At 36.9% G+C, this 20,078-nt stretch overlaps 1 protein-coding gene across 32 annotated transcripts in view; it reads left to right on the forward strand.

The window, feature by feature from the left end:
- The window catches only part of NRXN1 (neurexin 1), a 731,497-nt gene that overhangs the window by 352,051 nt on the left and 359,368 nt on the right, over window positions 1-20,078 (forward strand). For 20 of the 32 annotated variants that reach the window (XM_071805872.1, XM_071805884.1, XM_071805888.1 and 17 more), the window contains 2 exons: window positions 10,475-10,648; window positions 16,324-16,443. In XM_071805872.1, coding sequence (XP_071661973.1) covers window positions 10,475-10,648; window positions 16,324-16,443 — 294 coding nt within the window. Of the gene's footprint in view, window positions 1-10,474; window positions 10,649-15,331; window positions 15,359-16,323; window positions 16,444-20,078 lie in introns of all 32 variants that reach the window. The other 12 variants (XM_071805868.1, XM_071805870.1, XM_071805881.1 and 9 more) reach the window with 1 other exon arrangement.

The following is a 20,078-nucleotide window of genomic DNA, read 5'->3' on the forward strand; positions in this document are numbered from 1 at the left end:
AAACTGAGCTAAAATAGTCTAGACCATGAAGAAAATTCCTTGTTCCAGCAATACAAAAGAAAATTATTTTAATTTCGTATAATATTTGTCCCTTTTTTTTATATTGAGCCCATTATTCTTGTTGCTGCATTATAAGTTTTCTCTATATTACAAGGTCTCTGTCAATGGCAGTGATCCTTCATATTTCTATTATTAAGAAACAAAACTTTAAGAAGTGCAGAAAAGTATTTTATATAAAAGCACAGTTTTGTATAAATTAATGAGTATTAATGCTTACATTTCTCAAATAAACATGCATGAGCTAATTGTAATGACCTTGCCAGTGGGCTGCGAACTCTTCATGCAGAAATAATGTTCTGTTCCAAATGCAGAGCTCCAAATACTGTCAACCTCGGTACAGACAGAAAAACAAGGATCCTAAAACTGAACGCTCCTCTTTGAGACTTCCTGTATAGCAATAATATGAGGGCAGATTAACAATAGGAGATAAGACAATCTGGTCTAGTGCAAATTCCTTTATTCTACTTCCTTTGCAACTTGTCACATACTGCTTCGAAACAGCTATGCTGTCTACAAGGCTCTGAAAATAATTTTGGCAATGCTATCCAGGTCTCAAAAATTATGAGATGGGGAAAAATTAAAAATCTACTCCTGTACTTCTGGATTAAATAAAAATTAAAGAAAATGCTCTAGTTTTTGTGCTGAGCTCTGTGAATTCAGCAACCTTGCAGTAGTCTTTGAGATCACTCCATGGTGAGAGAAACTTTTTGCTTTCTTCTTCTTCTCCCCTGCTCTTTTCAGTCTTTTGCACACATACAAATTTGCCTACATTTCTACAGCTGTTTGACATGCAGTTTATTACCATTGCTGATTGTGAAATTTCTTTCAAGCCATTCTGGAACACTAAGTAGAAGTTATAATAAGGATTATATAGGAAACATGTATTGTCTTAAAATCTGGATATTTGGCATAAATACATCCCACGAGACCCTAGCATCCCCCTGGCCAATATGCATGTCCTAAACTTGTTTTCAAAATGTGCTGCTGTGGGTATGAGAACACCATCCTAATGGATCTTGGTATTCTGACTGAACAGTCCTTTTTTCAAAAGAGCTGTTTCATTTAATATCTTCAGAGTCTGGACGTGATTGTCTTGATCAAGCAGTTAGCAGTATTAAATAAAAAGTTGCCCTCTGCAAACCTTAATTCAAAAAGGGAACGTTTAACCTCTCCGATTTTTGGTACCTTTGTGTGAAGATTTCTTCACTGTTTGGAAAAACAAGCTCTGTTAAGGGCATGTGTTGGCTATTGAAGCAGAAAATGAGTAAGTTATTTCAGAAGAATATCAGTGGGTAGGCAAATCTGAGTATAATATGCCATGAAAATGTGTACTTCATTAGATTTTTGTCTTTTTTTCAGGTGTTTAAAATGTAAAAAGTGGTCAGAACAGGAAAGAAATTAAGGACGTTTGATGTGCTTGACTGTCTCCACCACAACCATCCCCCTCATACACAGTAATTGGCGTAGCATCAGTTCTGTGGGAGATGGATTACCACACACATTTATATGGCAATTAGATTTATTATTTACCATTTAGCATGCATCAGAAACTTTCCTCACAGTTCACTGGACAAGCAAACTGCTTTGGTTTTAAATCTGTTTAATCTTTATCAATGCCAATGCTTTCCATCTAGTGCTTGGGTGGAGGTGGGGGATGAGAAGCAAAGAAGAATCATAGAATTGTTTAGGTTGGAAAAGACATTTAAGATCATCAAGTCTAACTGTTAACTTGGCACTGCTGAGTCCATCACTAAACCATGTCCCTAAGCACCACATCTGCACTCTTTAAATACTTCCAGGGATGGTGACCCAACCACTTCCCTTGGCAGCCTGTTCCAATGCCTGACAACCCTTTCCATGAAAAAAACTTTCTTAATATCCAATCTAAACCTCCACCGGTGCCAGTTGAGGCCATTTCTTCTCATACTATCACTTGCGATGTGGGAGAAGAGACCAACACCCTCCGTGCTCCAACTTCCTTTCAGGAAGTTGCAGACAGCGATAAGTTCTCCCCTCAGCCTCTTTTTCTCCAGGGTGAAGAGCTCCAGTTTCCTCAGCTGCTCCTCATCAGAATTGTGCTCCAGACCCTTCACCAGCCTCATTGCCCTTCCCTGAAGTCTCACCAGCACCTCATTGTCTTTCCTGTAGTGAAGGGCCCAAAACTGAACACAATATTCAAGTTGGGACCTCATCAGCACCAAGTACAGAGGTTCGATCGCAGCCCTAGTCCTGCTAGACATGCTATTCCTGATACAAGCCAGGATACTGTTGGCCTTTTTGGCCACCTGGACTTGTGTTCCACTGTCTGTGGATCAACATCCCCAAATCGTTTTCCACCAGGCAGCTTTCTAGCCACTCTTCCCCAAGCTTGTAGCACTGCCTGGGGTTGTTGTGACCCAAGTGCAGGACCTGTCACTTGGCCTTGTTGAACCTCGTACAATTGGCCTCAGACCATTGGTCCAACCAGTCCAGATCCCTCTGTAGAGCCTTCCTACCTTCAAGCAGATCAACACTCCCACCCAGCTTGGTGTCATGTGCAAACTTACTGAGGATGCACTCAATCCCCTCATCCAGATCATTGATAAAGATCTTAAACAGAACTGAACCAAATATCAAACCCCAAAAAAATGGTTGGGGATCTGAGAATTGTCATTGTCAAGAAAATATTAAATGTTTTTATGTAGCTGTTTGTTCTTTGAGAATACATATTGTTTGAGAGCAGGATTGCTGGGGAAATGGTGGATTTTAACCTGAAGAAATCTAGGGGAATGTTCAGATTTGAGCACTTACCTTTCAAATATCAACTTTTCTCTATTGCAAACTTAGCTGCTAAGGACTTTGTTGTTGCTTCACACACACACACTTCCTACTGCACAGCTTTACTTGCCTGTGAAACACAAGCTTATTTGCATAAGCATTGAGAAGTTCTAAACAAAGCCAGAAATTGTAATAGGAATGAAGATGGAGCACCAAGAGGTGAATTTAAAAATGGAAAGCACATCCAGCAGAGCTGAGATGTAAAACAGCAAGCATCATAGCAATAGCATAAGAAGTTTCTAGACAGAGTCAAATTTGCATCAGGTGCAGAAAGTCTTCAATGCAGTTGGGGTTGTTGAACCTGGAGAAGAGAAGGCTCTGGGGAGACCTTATTGCAGCCTTTCAGTACTTTAAAGGAGCCTGTAAGAAAGGTGGGGACAGACTTTTTGCAGGGCCTGTTACAAGAGGGCAAGGGATAATAATCTTAAACTAAAGGAGGAGAGATTCAGACTAGATATCTGGAAAAGGTTTTTTACAATGAAGCTGGTAAAATACTGTAACAGGTGGTAGATGCCTCATCCCTGGAGATATTCCAGGCCAGGCTGGATGGGGCTCTGAGCAACCTGTTCTAGTTGAAGATGTCCTTGCTTGTTGCAGGGGGGTTGGAATAGATGAGCTTTGAAGACCCATTCCAAGCCAAACTATTATATGATTCTATGAAATAACTGCAATATGTCCTATATGCCAATAAATGTGACTAAGACGACCCATAATGCCAGCATATCAGTGCTGGTGATATTTTTATTAACTTGAATGGCTTATTCAGAGATACTGAAGGCAGTGTAGAATTGGGCTGAAGAGATCAGTTTTTATATCCTTTCCAAAAAGAGTGACTTCTAACCCTTTTTTTTTTTTTTTTTTCTTCCCTGTAATGGTTTTGCTTTCCTTGGTTATCAATACAGGGAATGTGGAAAATTGAAGGCCCACCTGTCACATTGTATAACTGTCTCTTGCCCACAGTACTTGAAGATGCAGATAACTCAGCAGAGCTTAGACAAGTAAGCTAGCTGCCCTTTCCCTTCTTAGGTGAGATGGAGTCTAAAAGTGATGGAATTCATCATTCCAACAGGGGAAATATTTGAAAAGTCTACTTCCAAAAAAAAAAAAAAAAAAGACAAAACTTCAACCACAATACAATCAATAGTGAAGATACAGAATGGACTCTTCAAAGTGAATAAATGGGCATAAACCATGAAGTTTATACATCATGTCTTCCCTCAAGTGCCCTTGCAAGTGGTAGACAAAATTCAGTCATGCTTGGCTGTGGCACCAAGGAGGCCTGTGAATGCACAGCAAGTGCATATTCTCTACTGTAAAGAGAGGTTGGAAAAGCCATATGCTGGAGCGTATGTGCTGCAGAAGCTGTGTGGATGCATCATTTAAGTCTTTGTCAACTGTCCTTCAATTTATTATTGGGTTATGATCACAGAAGGCTTCCTGATTTATTCAAAAAAGAACAATTATATTTCATCAAAATTTTTAAAGGAATTTTTTTTTTTATGTTGAACAAAAAGTAAACTTTTAGTCATGAATAATTAAAGTGGGGAGAGGCTCTAGAATTTCCATTCCTCTGCTGTTCAGGCCCAAATGCTTTTCTAAAGCGTGTGTTGAAACCCCACATCAGAAAGAAAAGTCACCATTCTGCTCTGCCAATTGCATGAAGTAAATGGTAGGTAGGTGCTTTTGTATAATATGTTGGAGCGCGGAGAAGGTCATTAAGGACAAGTAGACTCCAATATTTCAATGAATGTCAAAGGCACATAGATGCCTATCTGGCATTTTCATTTGATATAATATCCCTTGACTGAAGATCAGTTTGTTGTCTATTGTGTTTAAGTCGGTGCATATTCAGCTTGTGTGAGAGTAATTTATTTTCACTTTTCAGTTGCCTCAAAAATGCCATAAATTGGGATTACACAGATCTTCTTACGCTGCATTCTACATGGTACTTCATTGTGCAACTATTAAGATACTACAAAGAAATTTCTGTTTGTCTTGTAACAGCAAATTATCTGTTGTATGAAGGACTTGAAGAAAGTGAGAACTTTTTTCTTTTGAGATTAGACATTTCTCATGGTATTTCTCAGTCTTTGCAATTTTCATTCTTCTTTGCATGCCTGAGGGAAGAAACTGTTACATGCTTAATCATTTTGAAATAACATATTTGGAGAAAAGTGTGCCTGACAACTGGGCTTTACCATAGATATATGTTCCTTCATATCTTAATATGTTATATAAAGGAATAGCAGAGAAGCCTGTTGTGCTTTCGGAACCCACCATGTTATCCATCTCTTTCTTGGGGAGTAACACTGCTCTAGTACACTGCAGAAGCACTCTTGTTCCTTGCCGTAGCGGTGACTTAGTACAATGTGACATTTAGGAAGAAGACAGAGAAACAACTTCTAAAATGAAAGAGAAATGAAGAGAATAACTGAAAGTACAGTTGAAATCAGCACCACAACAAGACATGAAGGGACAGAATGTCTGCTTTTGGAGAGAGTGATGGATTTGAAGGTGCCTTCGTGCTGACATATAAAAAAATTTCAGGAATATTGTCTTTATGAGTTATGAAAAAGCCAAGCCATGCTTACTTCTACTGTTTTATTTGTTTTCATTCGTACACAGAACCATAGTTGAATGAATGGTGTTCATTTAATGTCAAGAATGGTATTCAATAAATTAATATCAGATATGTACAACAAAACATACAGATTTCAGAGAGCAAAGGCGCCTGACTATATCCTTGTTAAACTACCTTTTCCCTAAGCAGTATTTCTGTGTTGTGGCTACCATTACAAACATGTGGATAGTAATTCCCTCTCTACTAGTGCTTGAACACTATGGTAGTCATCAAATTAAATGACTATTTTTTTCCACCAGCATGGGTCATGTAAGAATGCAGACATGAACCAGGAAAGGAGGAAAGTCTATGGGATGACCTGTCAGCAATGTCAGTGGTGACAAATAATATACTTCTGCTACTTATTCAGAAAAATAAATAGAACAGCATCTTCAATTTTAATTTTACATTTCTTTGGTTTATCATTTGCAAAGCTCCGATTTTGAAGAAATGTATAGATGTGAGATAAAAAAACCATGAGTTATTACAGGAGAATTTGGCAGTATTTGTTTCACCAACAGTTGTGTGTGACTCACTGTTATGTGGTGTTCTGTGTGGTTTTTTCTAAAGTGTGATTCCAATAATGAATACATTGAGAATTTGCATTCCTTTATTAGCTAGCAATTTGTTTCTGTGTTAAATTCACTTGTTCCTCAAATCACAAATCAGCTCTAAGTCAAGAAAGAGACACAGAAATGTAAATAAGAAAGCTCCTATAGGAATAAATGAAGGTCTTAATTACCTGTAAAAGATATACATTAAACCCACTAAACTCCTTTCTTTGTCAGTGCTTATGACATAACTGACCAGTTATTGCCATGATTTATAGGTCTAGCTCTGAAAGTGCTGCCTTCCATTTGATTCCTCTGACCTACAATGAACATGGCAGTAGGAAACACTGCAGTATACTTTTTTTATGGCCTCAGAAAAATGAAGAGAGGAAACAATCCTCCCTCACTAAATAAAAGGGGATAACTCTGTGTACCGACTCCTAAATTGCGTAAGAAGAGAGTTGTGAGATTAAGGAGTACCTGCTCTCAAATACAGTGTTTTATTTGAATCTTCTCCAGAGATCAGAAAGAAATCTTGGAGCACTCTATTCCCTCGCCCATTTCTTTACTGCCTGCTACTTTGTTTATGCCAGTTGATATAATTTCTATAAATTGGTTATTTTCAGGATAGTTATGAAAAAAAAAATGAAGACTTTTTCAGGAATACACTTAAAAATCAAAATAAACTTCAGAAGAACATACATATACAAAAGGTAATAGATAAACTTCAGGTCCAGAAACTAGTGTTAGCTTTGTAATGCAAGTATATCCCTTTGTATATGCAGTTAAAGAAAATTTGCATCTGTTGAAAGAAAGAAATGGAAGAATTGTATTTTCCATTGTGCACGAGTCCTGAAATGATCATGCATTTTCAGTGTTTGCAGTATTGTGATAGTATAGCATTTCAGCTGTGACTAGTTTAGATAGTGTAATGATCTCATGCTATTTATCTGATGAACTGTTACTCCTTGCTTAATGAAACAACTTACATGTAATTCGTAAGGGTAAGTAGGCAGATACATAACAAGGGATTCATCCCGTTTTAGAGCATGTAACATTTCCAGTAGTAAAACTGTACTTACATAAGAAATGAAAAAGAGGAGAAAACCTGAGAATTTGTATCATACTATGTTGATTCCTCTGATTTCTTTTAGTGGGAGCAGGGACAAGCTTTATTTTTTCATTAACAATATTCTGGTGCTGTCTGAACTTGTAATGGATTGAGTTCTGTAGGAAACTGTCTCCACTGAGCTGAACATGAAAATGAAGCATGTGATTACCTGAAATAAAAGTAGCAATGCAAAACATTTGTGATGGCAGATATGAAAAAATAACCCAACTGAAAAGATTCAAATAGTTTTTTAAAAAAATGTGAAGTTTAATTCCTGAGCCTATCCCTTAATAAAATTTTGTCTCTAAGAGGAAGTATGTTTTTATGCCAGCAGCAGCAACCTCAAACCACATTTAATATTGAAAACTGGGAAAGATTCAGTCCATTGTAATAAAAAACTAGGTGTGTACTCTTTACAAAAGGTAAAGTATAATAGTGTGGCTGCCCAATACTATGATATGTATTAATCTAGTGTATTTGCTAGTGCAAAAGTAGAACTCAACTTATTCAAAACCTCAACAAAGTTAAAGTATTACTCAGAATGTGTCTTTGTTTGTGGAAACTATATGTTCAATAGTAGATAATGTTCAATTCTAATTATCAGTAGTCTTAAGGAACTGTAAGTAAACAGTGGAGTTACAGTTCGTTTAGACTCAGCTTAATGTGTGATACTTCTGTGCATATGATACCTATTTGAAAATATTCCAGTGTATATTTACAGGACCAAATATTCTGAGTTCAGATTCATATGCTGGCACACTAGTCTGGACTTCTACTGCCATTCATCATAACTGACAGTTCCTATATGACTATATATATTAATCTCAGTATGCCTGAGGGATGGATCCTAGGAATTAGCAAAGGATTGATGGTGGCTTTAAAGGTTTAACCAATCACAGAATAAAAATGGTTGTTTGGAGTTTGTATTGGGAGGTTTAAAAAGAGGTTGCGTGTGTCATGTCCAGTGGACCAAGTTTAACCTTTTTAGTATAGTTGTGATTTTCTTAATATTGTTCTCTGGAGTTTCCCTCTTTTCAGTCTGTTAGAATCAATTGAGATTAATTATATCTCTGTTCTGAGCTGATGATGGCTGAAAGCCTGGAACCTCAGGAAATACTTTCTAGGGTTTCCAACTGTGAAAAAGCTGAAGAACCTTTATTGTGAGGCAATGGTTTTTACTTGTTTTGAATTCAGCTGGTTGAAAAATATGGAAGTTTTTCTGCTGTGAATGAATTACATCCCATTTTTGGGAACACATGGATCACTATATTTTAATCTGTCATGTCTGATATGATGCTTCTGAGATTTATACTGTACCTCAAAGCTCTTGAGGAAAGCAATATCTTATTTTGCAAAGCTTGAGATTTCTGAATACATGATGCTATAATGGCCGCTAAGACTTTAGGTTGGATGGCTTGTAAGATTAATAATATGCATGTTCCCAAGCTTTTTATCTCCATTTCACTAATTCAAATACAGTTGAGTTTTAGAGCTGTTGTGTACTGACTAAAAATTTGTCAACATTTGATAGATATTTGTTTGTTTCAGGCCATTTCCTTGCGTACAAACTGTAAACCATTGCAAATAGCACTAAATTGCCCTCCCTTGCAAGTAAGCAAGTATGCCAGGCGAACCAGGAAAAGGTGTGACTGCATCTTACACTGCTAAAAGGGAGATTAAAATTAGCAACATGAGGTAGTGTTGATAGCTAGTACATTCTGAGTTCTGTCATTATAAAATCTGCCTATGAAGCTTGGTAAACACTTTGAAAATGAACAATTTTGCATTTGAGATGATGCAGAAACATTCTTTGGTAAGTCCTGTAGCCTAGGTTCCAAAATCATCCAGACTGAGGGACATACCAGAAAGCACAATGTAGATTAGAATGTATATACAGACGGTCTATTGAAAATTTATGCTTGTACAAAGCATGTCACCAGTGAGGATGTAATGCATAGATAAAGCATTTTGTCACCAAGTGATGCTCAAGAGTTGGATGCTCTCATAAGCACCTTTCTTCAAACAGGTTCAATGCTTCTCAGAAGCTCAGATGGTCCTTTTTCTGTGTGCCTCAAGGAACTTACCTCTAGGCATGGTCAGAGCACTTGAACCAAGCTTGAGAAGATGGCTACTTTTTCTGAGTTAGGGGACAGTTAGCAGGACAGTAAACCCCTGCAAGATGTAGGAAACCATGCTTTAATTCCTTTCTGTCTCTGACTGAAAGAATCAGCTACATCTTGACTGCCAGGAGAAGGGTGGAAGCCTGTTAGCAAGGGCTATGTTCAGGCTGAGCATGCTTTCCCTTTCTGGCCAAGCAAAGCTCAGATGCATTTCTGCAGCATGTCTTCAGCAACAGGTATGGAATGCACTTAGTTAAGCCTACAGTCTGACGCTTCAGGCACACTTTCAGGAGGTAGGTTGTTAGTCTGAAAGATCACTGTTCTGCCCACCAGAGGCACTGAACACATGGAAGAAAGGCTTGGCCTGCATTGTTGTAAAACAAAAGAGCATCCCTTCTTTCTGTGTTTAAGAGAAAATTTGTAGTTATGTCCTTGCAAAGTAAGTCTCGGAGCTGTGAATTACTAAAAGGAAGAAAAATGCTAGCTTTCAGTCCTGCGTAGGTTGCCTGAGGTTCATCAGAAAGCTCTTTATAATATGTGTCTGTCGTCAGAATTCTTTTTGGCAATAAAATTCTTTTTGCTCAGTGTGCAAATTGCCATTTTAAAGGCAAGTCTCCCTGTTCCCACATGACTGATACAGGGTATGAATATTGGTGGGGAGAATCAGTCATTTCACTGCTTAACAATGGTATCCCAAAGTTTCTCCTTACATGTGTCCCTAAACCCTTTATTTCTTGGCATGTTTTTAAATGGATGATTCTGGATGTATGGACTTCAGGTGGATCTTGTCTTTTATCTCAGTGTGCTGGATCCATAATCAGGATGATCTGTGGTCATGTTCCCTGAGTACGCTGACAACATGCATTGGTGCTAGATGTGTTTCTAGATTCAGATTCTGTGACATCTCTGAAATAGATCTATGTTTCCTGTATATATGAGCTGACACATAAATAACATGTCTAACTACTCCTAAGTAATTAGTCGTACAAATGTGAAGTCTACATATGCAATTAAAAAAATATAGTTCTGGAATGTCTTTTCAAATCATATATGCCATCAGTGTTTTCTTCTACATTTATTTTGAATAATGTTTTTCTGGGATACCTGTCATTCAGCATAAAAAGGCCAGAAGATCAAGCAGGTCAAAGATTCTCCTAGTTTTATTCTGTATCTAATATTTATTTCTCTTTACCAGGTGATTTGTATATTGGAGGAGTGGCCAAAGAAATGTATAAGTCCTTGCCAAAACTGGTGCATGCAAAAGAGGGATTCCAAGGCTGTCTTGCATCAGTTGACTTGAATGGACGACTCCCTGATCTAATCTCAGATGCTCTCTTCTGCAATGGGCAAATAGAAAGAGGATGTGAAGGTATTAAATATGCTGATATTTTTTATATTGCAGTGAAAGTATTGTGCAAATCCTGCAGAGTTGTGTTGATATGTACATGCCATACATGGAGAGACTGTTTTACCTGCTTCTAAGTGATCTTGTTTGACCATTTCTTTTATAAAGACTGCATTATTTTTAGTATTATGGAGACAAGTGTGCACTGTGCCCTACAGCATAAAGATTGACCTGAGAACATGAGTTAACTTCTTAAATTTTTATATAAGTTCCAGCCTTCTCCAGTGGCAAGATATTTTGCATGTATTTTGTTTACTTCTGATCTATTTTAATTAATGATAGAAACAATAGCAATTAGCACCAATGAAGGCCTTTGTATCTTCATAACACTTAGGCATTAGCTAATGCTGAGGCATTAGCTAATTAATTCAATTTTTAAAGCAGACATTTTGGGTTTATTAATTCAAGGCTAATTTATGAAACTGTTTAAGATGAATTTCATCTTCCATCTTCTCTATTTTTGCTCACTCCTGAGATTTCTATTGTCATGAGCCTTCCTATCTGAAATCAGTAACAGCCAAATATGGTTTATCTCACATTTTTTATGTCTTTGTTGATTCATCTGGATTATAATGAAATTTAAGTGAGGATAGAATTAGAAGTGATGTATTTCTAATTCAGGTGTGTCGATCTCTAGCTATTTCTCCAGCTGCCATTTAATCCCACGTTATTTTTACTATGATTTATGGAATAATTTAAAGCAATTCTCTGTCCTTGCCTATATATTTTATTCACATAATTCTGAATTTTATGGCTATGTTAAATTTTATGTGTTCTCCCCCCTTTCAAGTGCCATTCTTCTCTGGACAGGAAAATGTGTAAATGACACTGTGGAATTTCAAGTTGGAATCTTGATGATTTTGATATCAAGTTTGTTAAATTTGTAAATAGACATTGTAAAAACTACAAGCAGAGCTGGGGGCTTTTCTCAAGCTTAATCTGATAAAGCTTTTCTGGTGGATAAATTATCCTGTTTCGTTCTGCCTACAGTATGTTTGTAGAAGTGGAACTTCGCCTGCTGCCTTTAGTTAACAGTATAATTTCTATTGTTAGCACATCGAAACATGTAAAATTCACAACTTATTTCTCCATAGCTTTAGTGTCTATTTATTTCTATCAGGAATGGAAAAATTTGTATAAATTAGTTTGTCACTGATTTTAGAAAATTAGATTCTGCTTTCTGAATGATGTTAGCAAGTTCCATGCTTGCACCATCCCTTCAGAGAATCAGAGTATGCCTTAAGTCCGTTATACATTTCATAACTTATTTTGAAATTGTGTAATTTTCTAAATGAATTTATGTACTTCGAAGAAATATTGCCACAGGCCTAGAGTGCAAGTTCACCTTCTAAACCAGTGGCATAACTCAGTTATTGGTGAATTTAATAAAGCTACCAACAATTTAATAAAGACTATATAAATATTGGTCTTTTTTTTTTGTTGGAGAGTCAGCTGTTTCCAACACCAAAATCATCTGCACAAGCAAAATGGTCAAACCAGATGTGCTGCCTGGCTCCCAGGGAACTTCCTCATCAGAAGTCTTTTGCCCAACAGAAGGAAATCTTTAACAGTGTGGAATGAAATATTCCCTTCCAAACTTTCTGCTTAACCCTTGCAAGTTCGCTCTTCCATCTCATTCATTTACTTCAAGTCTTCCTCACTCACCTTTCAGCCTCTTGTCTGCAGAACATGGATCAGATGTACAAAAAAAAAAAAAAGAAAAAAGAAAAAGAAAGAAAGTTCTGACACTTAAAATATTATTTAAGTCACTTGCAAATTTAGATTCCTCCTAGAAGTCTCTTGTATGCCTCAAGCTGCCCAGAGCTCTGCTGCTCTGTACAGACAGAACTGTCTCTACCCTTACAGAGTTGAGCAGTTTTGCATCTGTCTTGTGCTGCAATAGGATGCATAAATTCTCTAAGTGCCCTAAGATGTTGAGTTCAAGGAGCTCAGGACACAGCCACAGAAGTAATTTCAGAACAATAAATTTTATTCACCACCACTTTCAATCCAAAAGACAGCTGACTGTACTGGTGTGTATATGGCATTTATTAAGACATCAGCCTGCTGCAAAATCTTTCTTAAGTAGTGAGGCACTTGGATTTGATCTTCTTCAGACTCTTATGGGATTGAATTCCCCACCATTCTGGTATAGAAAAAAAAATCCTGGGGTGAAAGCTCTTTTTCTCACTTCTGTCAAACTGTGAACCCATGACATACTACTAATTAATTTTATCTGTTAGGAGTATGTTCTCAAAAGGTTGGTATTTCTCAAAAACTTTACTGTCATCAGTGTGTGTTAAAAATTCTTTATTTGGACTGTTTTTTGCAAACCCATATATGGGATTGGTGTGGCAAGTTGAAAGACTTGCATTTCAAAGGTTCAGCCGCAGGCAGATAGACATCTCTGTCCTCTATCATTGTGCATTGAATATAATTTACACTTGGCTGAATCCACCTTGTTGACAAATTTTCAATGGCTAGAACAGCTAGAAAGATATATCTGCTAACTAGCTCATTGAATTGTTAACAGCAAACCCCAGAGCCAGGTTGTAAGTGTCAACCCTGTTTTTCTCTAGTCAAAGGTATTGTACTTTCTTTAAATACTTTAAAGAAAGCACAGTTATAGCAATTAGAGAATGATTAAAAAAACGCAAAACTTTTGATATATTCAGGAGGAAAATGCACTGTGTAAATTTGTATGCACCTATAATATCAACTGTGCGTTAAACAAAGTATATGAAAATTTTCAACGCATTAACATACATGATTCTTGGTAGTGAGATATGGAATTTGTTTTTGCAATAGATAGTAAAACATTGCACACGCTGCTTTATAATGCTTTTTTGTGTAATATATAGCATGTAAACCCTCACATAAGACAAATGTAAATAAGCGACCAAATCCAGTCAATTAAAAAGTCTGCAGTGAAGACTGAATAAATTACAATATTTAAATAGAGTGTAAATCAAAAGGTGAGTGCTTGAGAAGAGTGTATTACAATATTTTTACTAAATAGCTTAGTTCTGTAGTATATATAGGAAAATGTGAACCTGTTATAGTAGATCTTATAGTATTTGATGACATTAAACAGTCCTCCTTTGTTCTTTAAACAAACAAACAAGAAAGCCTCTTTTTATTAAAAGAAATTCTTACATGTAAGTTAATCTTGATGTCAATTTTTTTAATAATGACTACTATAGATAAGCAAATAGTTCTAATAATCAATTTTATAAAAAACAACCTACCCTCTTTTTTAACAAGATTGTATCTGTATTTTTTTCCAAATACGTATGTTTTATAATACACTTTTTAGTGTGTTTACAGGGTCCTGCAGTTTATGTACTTTTAAGTCCTTGTGACTTTTGCTCTACTTTTGCAAAGATGAGGAAATTTAACATTGCATAACTAAAGTGTAAATAAATGCATGAATATATAACATTTAAACACCTACAGATATTTTCACTTCATCTTTGTAAAGTTTCTGAGTAGCAGAGTCTGGTGAGAAAAAAATGTGTCTTTTCTTGTCAGCTACGGGATGCTGTCATTATAATCCCCAGCTCAAGAAAGGGTGATGTAATGCCCAAATGTTTAAACTTCTGGGCTCAAAACTCAAAGAAAAGAAATCACTACCCTATGCCTGCCTACTGCAGTCAATTGGTTATGGGTAGTATTATTATTATTCGAACAGTAAATAAAATAGTTAATAGTTTTGCTGCAGAAGGAAATAAAATAATTTGTGGTTTTGCTGAAGCAGGGATGCAGTGTACACTGCCCTCGCTGTTAATTCCACTGGTGGCTGCTCAGGCCCTGGCTCAGAGGTGGGGTGGAGCAGTGCCTCGTTTAAAGCAAGTGGCCATTGAACTGACTTAAATCATATTGATATTGATTTTTCTAAAACACTAGCAAATCAAAAGAAAATCTCACACTGAGATCTTTGAAGGAGCTGTAATGTGAAAGAAGGGTTAAGTGGATTTCTCTATACAGGATGATTTAGGATATTTATATAGACTTTGGACCAGTTTTACCCTGTCATAAATGACTTGTAGTGGGAGTTTCAAATATCGATATGTCTTCTTCAAAACAATTTAGGAGAGTTTTATAATCCCAGAACCAAATTTTTCCTTGTGATGTCAAGAGTCAGTGTGAAATGTGTATGTGAGCTCACAGTAATCTGTAGTTCATGGTGTGTATTCCAGCCTTCATTCACCAGTCATGAGGAAAGGGCTAAAAAAAAAAAAGACAGACCAGAAAGAATGACAGTGCTAATTATTCTTGAATTCAGTGTATCTGAACATGACAAATGGCTAGTCAGAATTCAACCATGCATTTACTCTGCTAATGCATTCATATCTATCCAAGGAAGAAGAAGAAAAAAAAGGCTTTTAATTTTCCTTCATTACATGTCATCAGCTCAATTAACCATTATATTTGTAGTAAAATACTGGCAAATTACTGCTTTCTTATTTTGGCTTGCCTGAAGATTTATGGCTATTAGCATTAATTTGTTTGCATTATATGGCATTTCTTTCTCTCTTTAACAGCAGCATGCACTTTACTCTGAATGTTTTTTCTGTGTTTGCTGCCATTTCAATATTGCTTACTAACATTTAATATATTTTGCTTTTTTTTATTTTGCTGACAAAGTTGCATTGATGAAAGCTGATTTGCAAGGTAGATAGCCCTGTGTGTATTAAACAAGACTGAAACCCCCAATGCACAGTTTTATTTCTGCAATAAATGCTCTGTACCTTTCAGAACTAAAATGTGTCATTTTATTTCAAATTTTGTCTTTCACACCTCTAAAACAATGGGCTACACGAACTTTCATTTTCAAGCATAGCTTGCATAAAGGCTTTCAGTCTTGAATATGTTTGTATAGTGATTGCTTTAGTGCTTTGATCATTCCTTTTCAAATTTCTTTATAATTCAGTAGTCTAGTTATGATTCTCTAGAAATAAAGTAGCTTTGTTTTTCATGCATATATCACATTTCAGCATGCCAGTTCATTAGTAGTCTGATTTTATGCATTTCCCCTTTAAAAAGCAACCTGCATGGGATCCCTGAAGCATGTGAATCAGTACTTGCCAACACTCTTGCCAAAAAGTCCCAAACTCCTCTTAATTTCAGACCTAAATCATTTAAAATAATTTGTGGGATTAAAACCATTGTATAGTGTAGCTTCATTTTAAAAAATATTTTGTTTTAGTTTTAATTTTATTTTCCAGTCTTTACTTTCATCTCTCAGAGTTTTGCTTTCTGTGGCATTTGGCTTTACTGTTTGAAATGTGTTTACAGGAAAAAGTAATCCTGAAGTTTTTAGAAAATATTTAGCCAGTTAATGGTCTAATATGAGATTAACAAATAGCTCGCAACAAAGTTGATATTTGCACTGTACCTGGAATAACTCTGCTTCAGTTTGTGTATTCTTTTGTGGTTAACATGTCAGTCTTAAAACTAAAGAAAAACACCCTTTTAATATTATGTGCTGCTACAAAATCAGCAAGTTTATGTGCGTTTTACTTGTTAACCCTTTGTTAATTTGTTTTGAGATGTTGGCAACTAGTTAATGTGATCCAGTGAGAAATACCTTTCTTTGGAAGACAAAGTGCAAGTCCTTTTTTGTATATTCTCGTCAGGCCCCAGCACAACGTGCCAAGAGGATTCGTGCGCAAACCAGGGCGTGTGCTTACAGCAGTGGGATGGATTCAGTTGTGACTGCAGTATGACCTCCTTCAGTGGACCACTATGCAATGACCGTAAGTACAGTAAAAAATGCTGATCTGAGCACTCAAGTGCTTTAGGACAATATTATTTTAATATTAGATATTTAAATGAACTGGCAAACCCTGTGAAAATCTGTAAGGCTTGTAAGAGGAGCATAGCTAAGCTATACAGTATAAATTTTTGACAATGTGCAGTATCAAACACTGACAGAATTTGGTTTTATTACACTTGATTGCATGTCTAATGTACTGATGGTTACCTGATTGAAATAATCTCTTTGCTGCATAGATGTTACAAATAGTGGTTTTTTTTTTCCCTTATTGAAAAAAAACTTTTGCATTTTATTATCTTAAGCAATATTGTAATTTTGTAGCATTATATCATGAGGGCTATAATTATTGTGAAACAGTTGACAAGGCTCGTTATCTCCCTTTGTAGATTTCTTTAGGTGACACATTAAGCATGCCAATAATAAAAGCTTGCTGAGTATTTTAGTTCTTTTAGGTTTCATCTGAATAAAACTACATAACATACACCAACCATCTGGTCTTTCAGGAAAAGCTTAAATGTGTCAAAAATAAGGGCCCTGATTCACCAGTGTCATAATCTAGCTTTATTTCAATCTAGCCTTATTGATCTAAATAGAATTATGCAGAAATGAAATTGGAATAGTAATGCAAAAGCCATAATAATTCATGGTAACTCATTGAACTGAGCTACTGAGTTTTCTTTTTTACTTGTCACATTTGAAAATTCCAAATGTTGTACATTTTGATATCCTCATGAAGAGGGAATTTCTTTAAGGCCAAGCATTTTTATTTCCATTTGTATACATCTATCTGAATGAGTAACTGATGGTATAAAGTGATGGTAGAACTGTCAAGCGTTTTGGATTTTTATGTCTTGTTCTGGTTCTCCAGTCTACAACAAGGTGCACCTTCTTGAACAAACCCTAACAGAATAAGTATAATTTGAAAAGCTTCTGGCTTGAATTGTATGTAGTACAAGGCTAGAAAATGAATTGTATGCAAAAGCTACATTACTAATTCTAATGAAAGTTCAAATTTTCTACTCCTGACCATGTTTGAAAACTATGGAAAGGACTCACCACAGTCTGTTTCTCTGAAGTTACTGTCATGGTAGAAATGAAATGTGGAATCAAAAAGCTTTTGATAATGTGAGCAAAGATTTTGGTTTATTTTATGTATATGATTCTGCCCTTCCTAGCAATGTGAGTGATTAGTCATACTGCTAAACTCATATTTTTAAAGATTTCAGTCCCCTATCTGCTACAGTAGAAAACGTTTTGGTTTTTTTCTGTCTTACTTTTAGGTTATTTCTGTTCTTCTGTGATCTTCCAAAAGTAAATAAAAACTATTAATAATAACTTATGTGTTCCACATCTAGCAAAGGAAAAACTCTGCTTATAAGTTTGTCTTAATACTAACTGATGTCTGGACCTGGAATATTCTATGAATTATTTCTTTGAGTGACAGCTATTGCATAAATCTGGCGAGCTGATAAATGCACATAAGAAAAATATTTACCAAACTGTGAAGGCTTGTTTGTATGGAAATGTTATGGACTACATTGCACACAATCAGATAATTTTCAGTATACTATTTGTGATGATGGCTGCCAAAAATACTTACATTTTTCCCAGATAATTTTTTTTGTTCTTTTATCACAAATGTGAAATATAAATGTATCCTAGATGTGAGTGGTTTGTAATAGAATGCAGAGTCTGGTTAATATGTTTGATTTCTGCTTTATCTTGGCTCCTTAGGTCAGTTCAGATACCAAAAATCTGCAAAGCAAATCTAATGAGAGAGATTTTTCAAAATGGTGTATGTGAGGGAAAGGAGTAGAAATGATGTTGTAATCTCCATGTCATCTAGATGCTCCTAGACTGCGTTCAGCTGTGTTTGGCAAGAGCATAATGAAAAGAGGAATGATGAAATGTTGCTACAGCTTTTAGTAACTTGCGTAGGCTGCGTACCACAGGCTAAACTTCTGCAGCACTGAAGTAAGACAAATTCCCTCCATGTGAAGAAGATTATTTCAGCGACAGGTCTGGAATAGCACCTGCTTGTTGCTGAAAAATGCACCCCCTTCAGAAGGATGTAGGCATGTTGCTGAGCAGTGCATGTGAGCATGTTTCCATTGCAGATTGTGCATGGAGCGATGCTGGTTGACAGAGCTGAAATCTAACCCAGTATTGCTACACAGACAGGTCCTTGACTTACTTTTAATTTGAATTTACAGTCTTATTGAAAATGGAGTATTCAGGGCATCAAAATCTCATAGCTAGAGGTTTTTTGTTATCAAACCCCAAAACTGACCACTTAAAAATAAGTGTTAGTGGTCATAAGAGAAAGAATTAAAAGTACCTGGCTAATGGAGACTTGCATCCCTCCTACAATGGGTGTCCGTGTCCAGTGTTGGCAGCAGGGTGGTTTCAGTGAGGAGTCAGGGATTGCCCTGTGCCAAGCACAGCCAGCTCCAGCGGACACACCACAGGACACAGCTGAGTCCCTCAGCCAACGTGGTGATGCCTCTGTGAAAACACATTTAGGAAGTATGCCACTCTTACCAAAATGCAGGACAGATGAAGGAGGAGGGAACAAAAAGAGTGAGAAACAGCAGACAGAACACTAAGGTCAGCGCAAGAGTGAGCAAGCACCTGGGTTGGAGTTTGGCCCTCAGCCAGGATTAACCAACCACGCTTCCCCACTATGTTGTTCTACCAGTTCTTATGGAACATATTTGAGTAGAAATTTCAGAGTGACAGAGTAGCTGAGGTGAGAGGGAACCTGTGGAGACTGTCTAGTCCAGCCCCTCTGCTTAGAGCAGAATCAGCTAATACAGGTTGTTCACGGCCATGTCCAGTTGGGTTTTGAATATCTCTAAGGATGGAGACTCCACAACCTCTATAGGTAACCTGTACCAGTGTTCAGTCACCCTCACGGCACAAACATTTTCCTTATATTTAAATGAGATTTTGTGTGTTTCAGTTGCACCTATTGCCTCTTCTCCTGTCACTGAGCACCTCTGAGAAGAATCTGTGTATGTCTTCTTTACCTCCAACTCATCAGATTTTTAAATATCACTGACAGGATCCCCACTGAGCCTTCTCTTCTCCAGGCTGAACAGTCCCTGTTCTCTCAGCCTCTCTTCAAGCTTCAAGCCCTTAATTGTCTTTGCGGCCCTTTGCTGGACTTGTTCCAGTGTGCTAATGTGGCTCCTGCACTAGGAGCCCAGCACTAGGAGATAGTGCTCCAGAGGCATGGCAGCAGTGCTGAGTAGAGGGCAAGGATCACATCCCTCAAATTTCCTTCCTGTTCAACTCAAGTGTCTATGAGGACGCCCAGATCCTTTTCTACAAAGCTGCTTTCCAGCTGGTCAGGCCTGGGCCTGCCCTCATGCATTGAGTTACCCTCCTCAGGTGCTGGATTTGGCATTTTCCTTTGTTTTATGAGGTTCTTGTCAGCCCACTTCTCCAGCTTGTCAGCGTTCCTCTAAATGGCAGCACACGCATCTGATCTATCAACCACTCCTCCCAGTTTTGTATCATCTGTAATTTGCATTAATGTGCACAAAATACCTTGCTGCATTTGAGTTGATAATTTCAGCGTGTTGCCCATAGTAACCTCAGTGCATGAAGATT

Source organism: Patagioenas fasciata, chromosome 3 (assembly GCF_037038585.1).
Source record: "Patagioenas fasciata isolate bPatFas1 chromosome 3, bPatFas1.hap1, whole genome shotgun sequence".
Taxonomy (NCBI): domain Eukaryota; kingdom Metazoa; phylum Chordata; class Aves; order Columbiformes; family Columbidae; genus Patagioenas; species Patagioenas fasciata.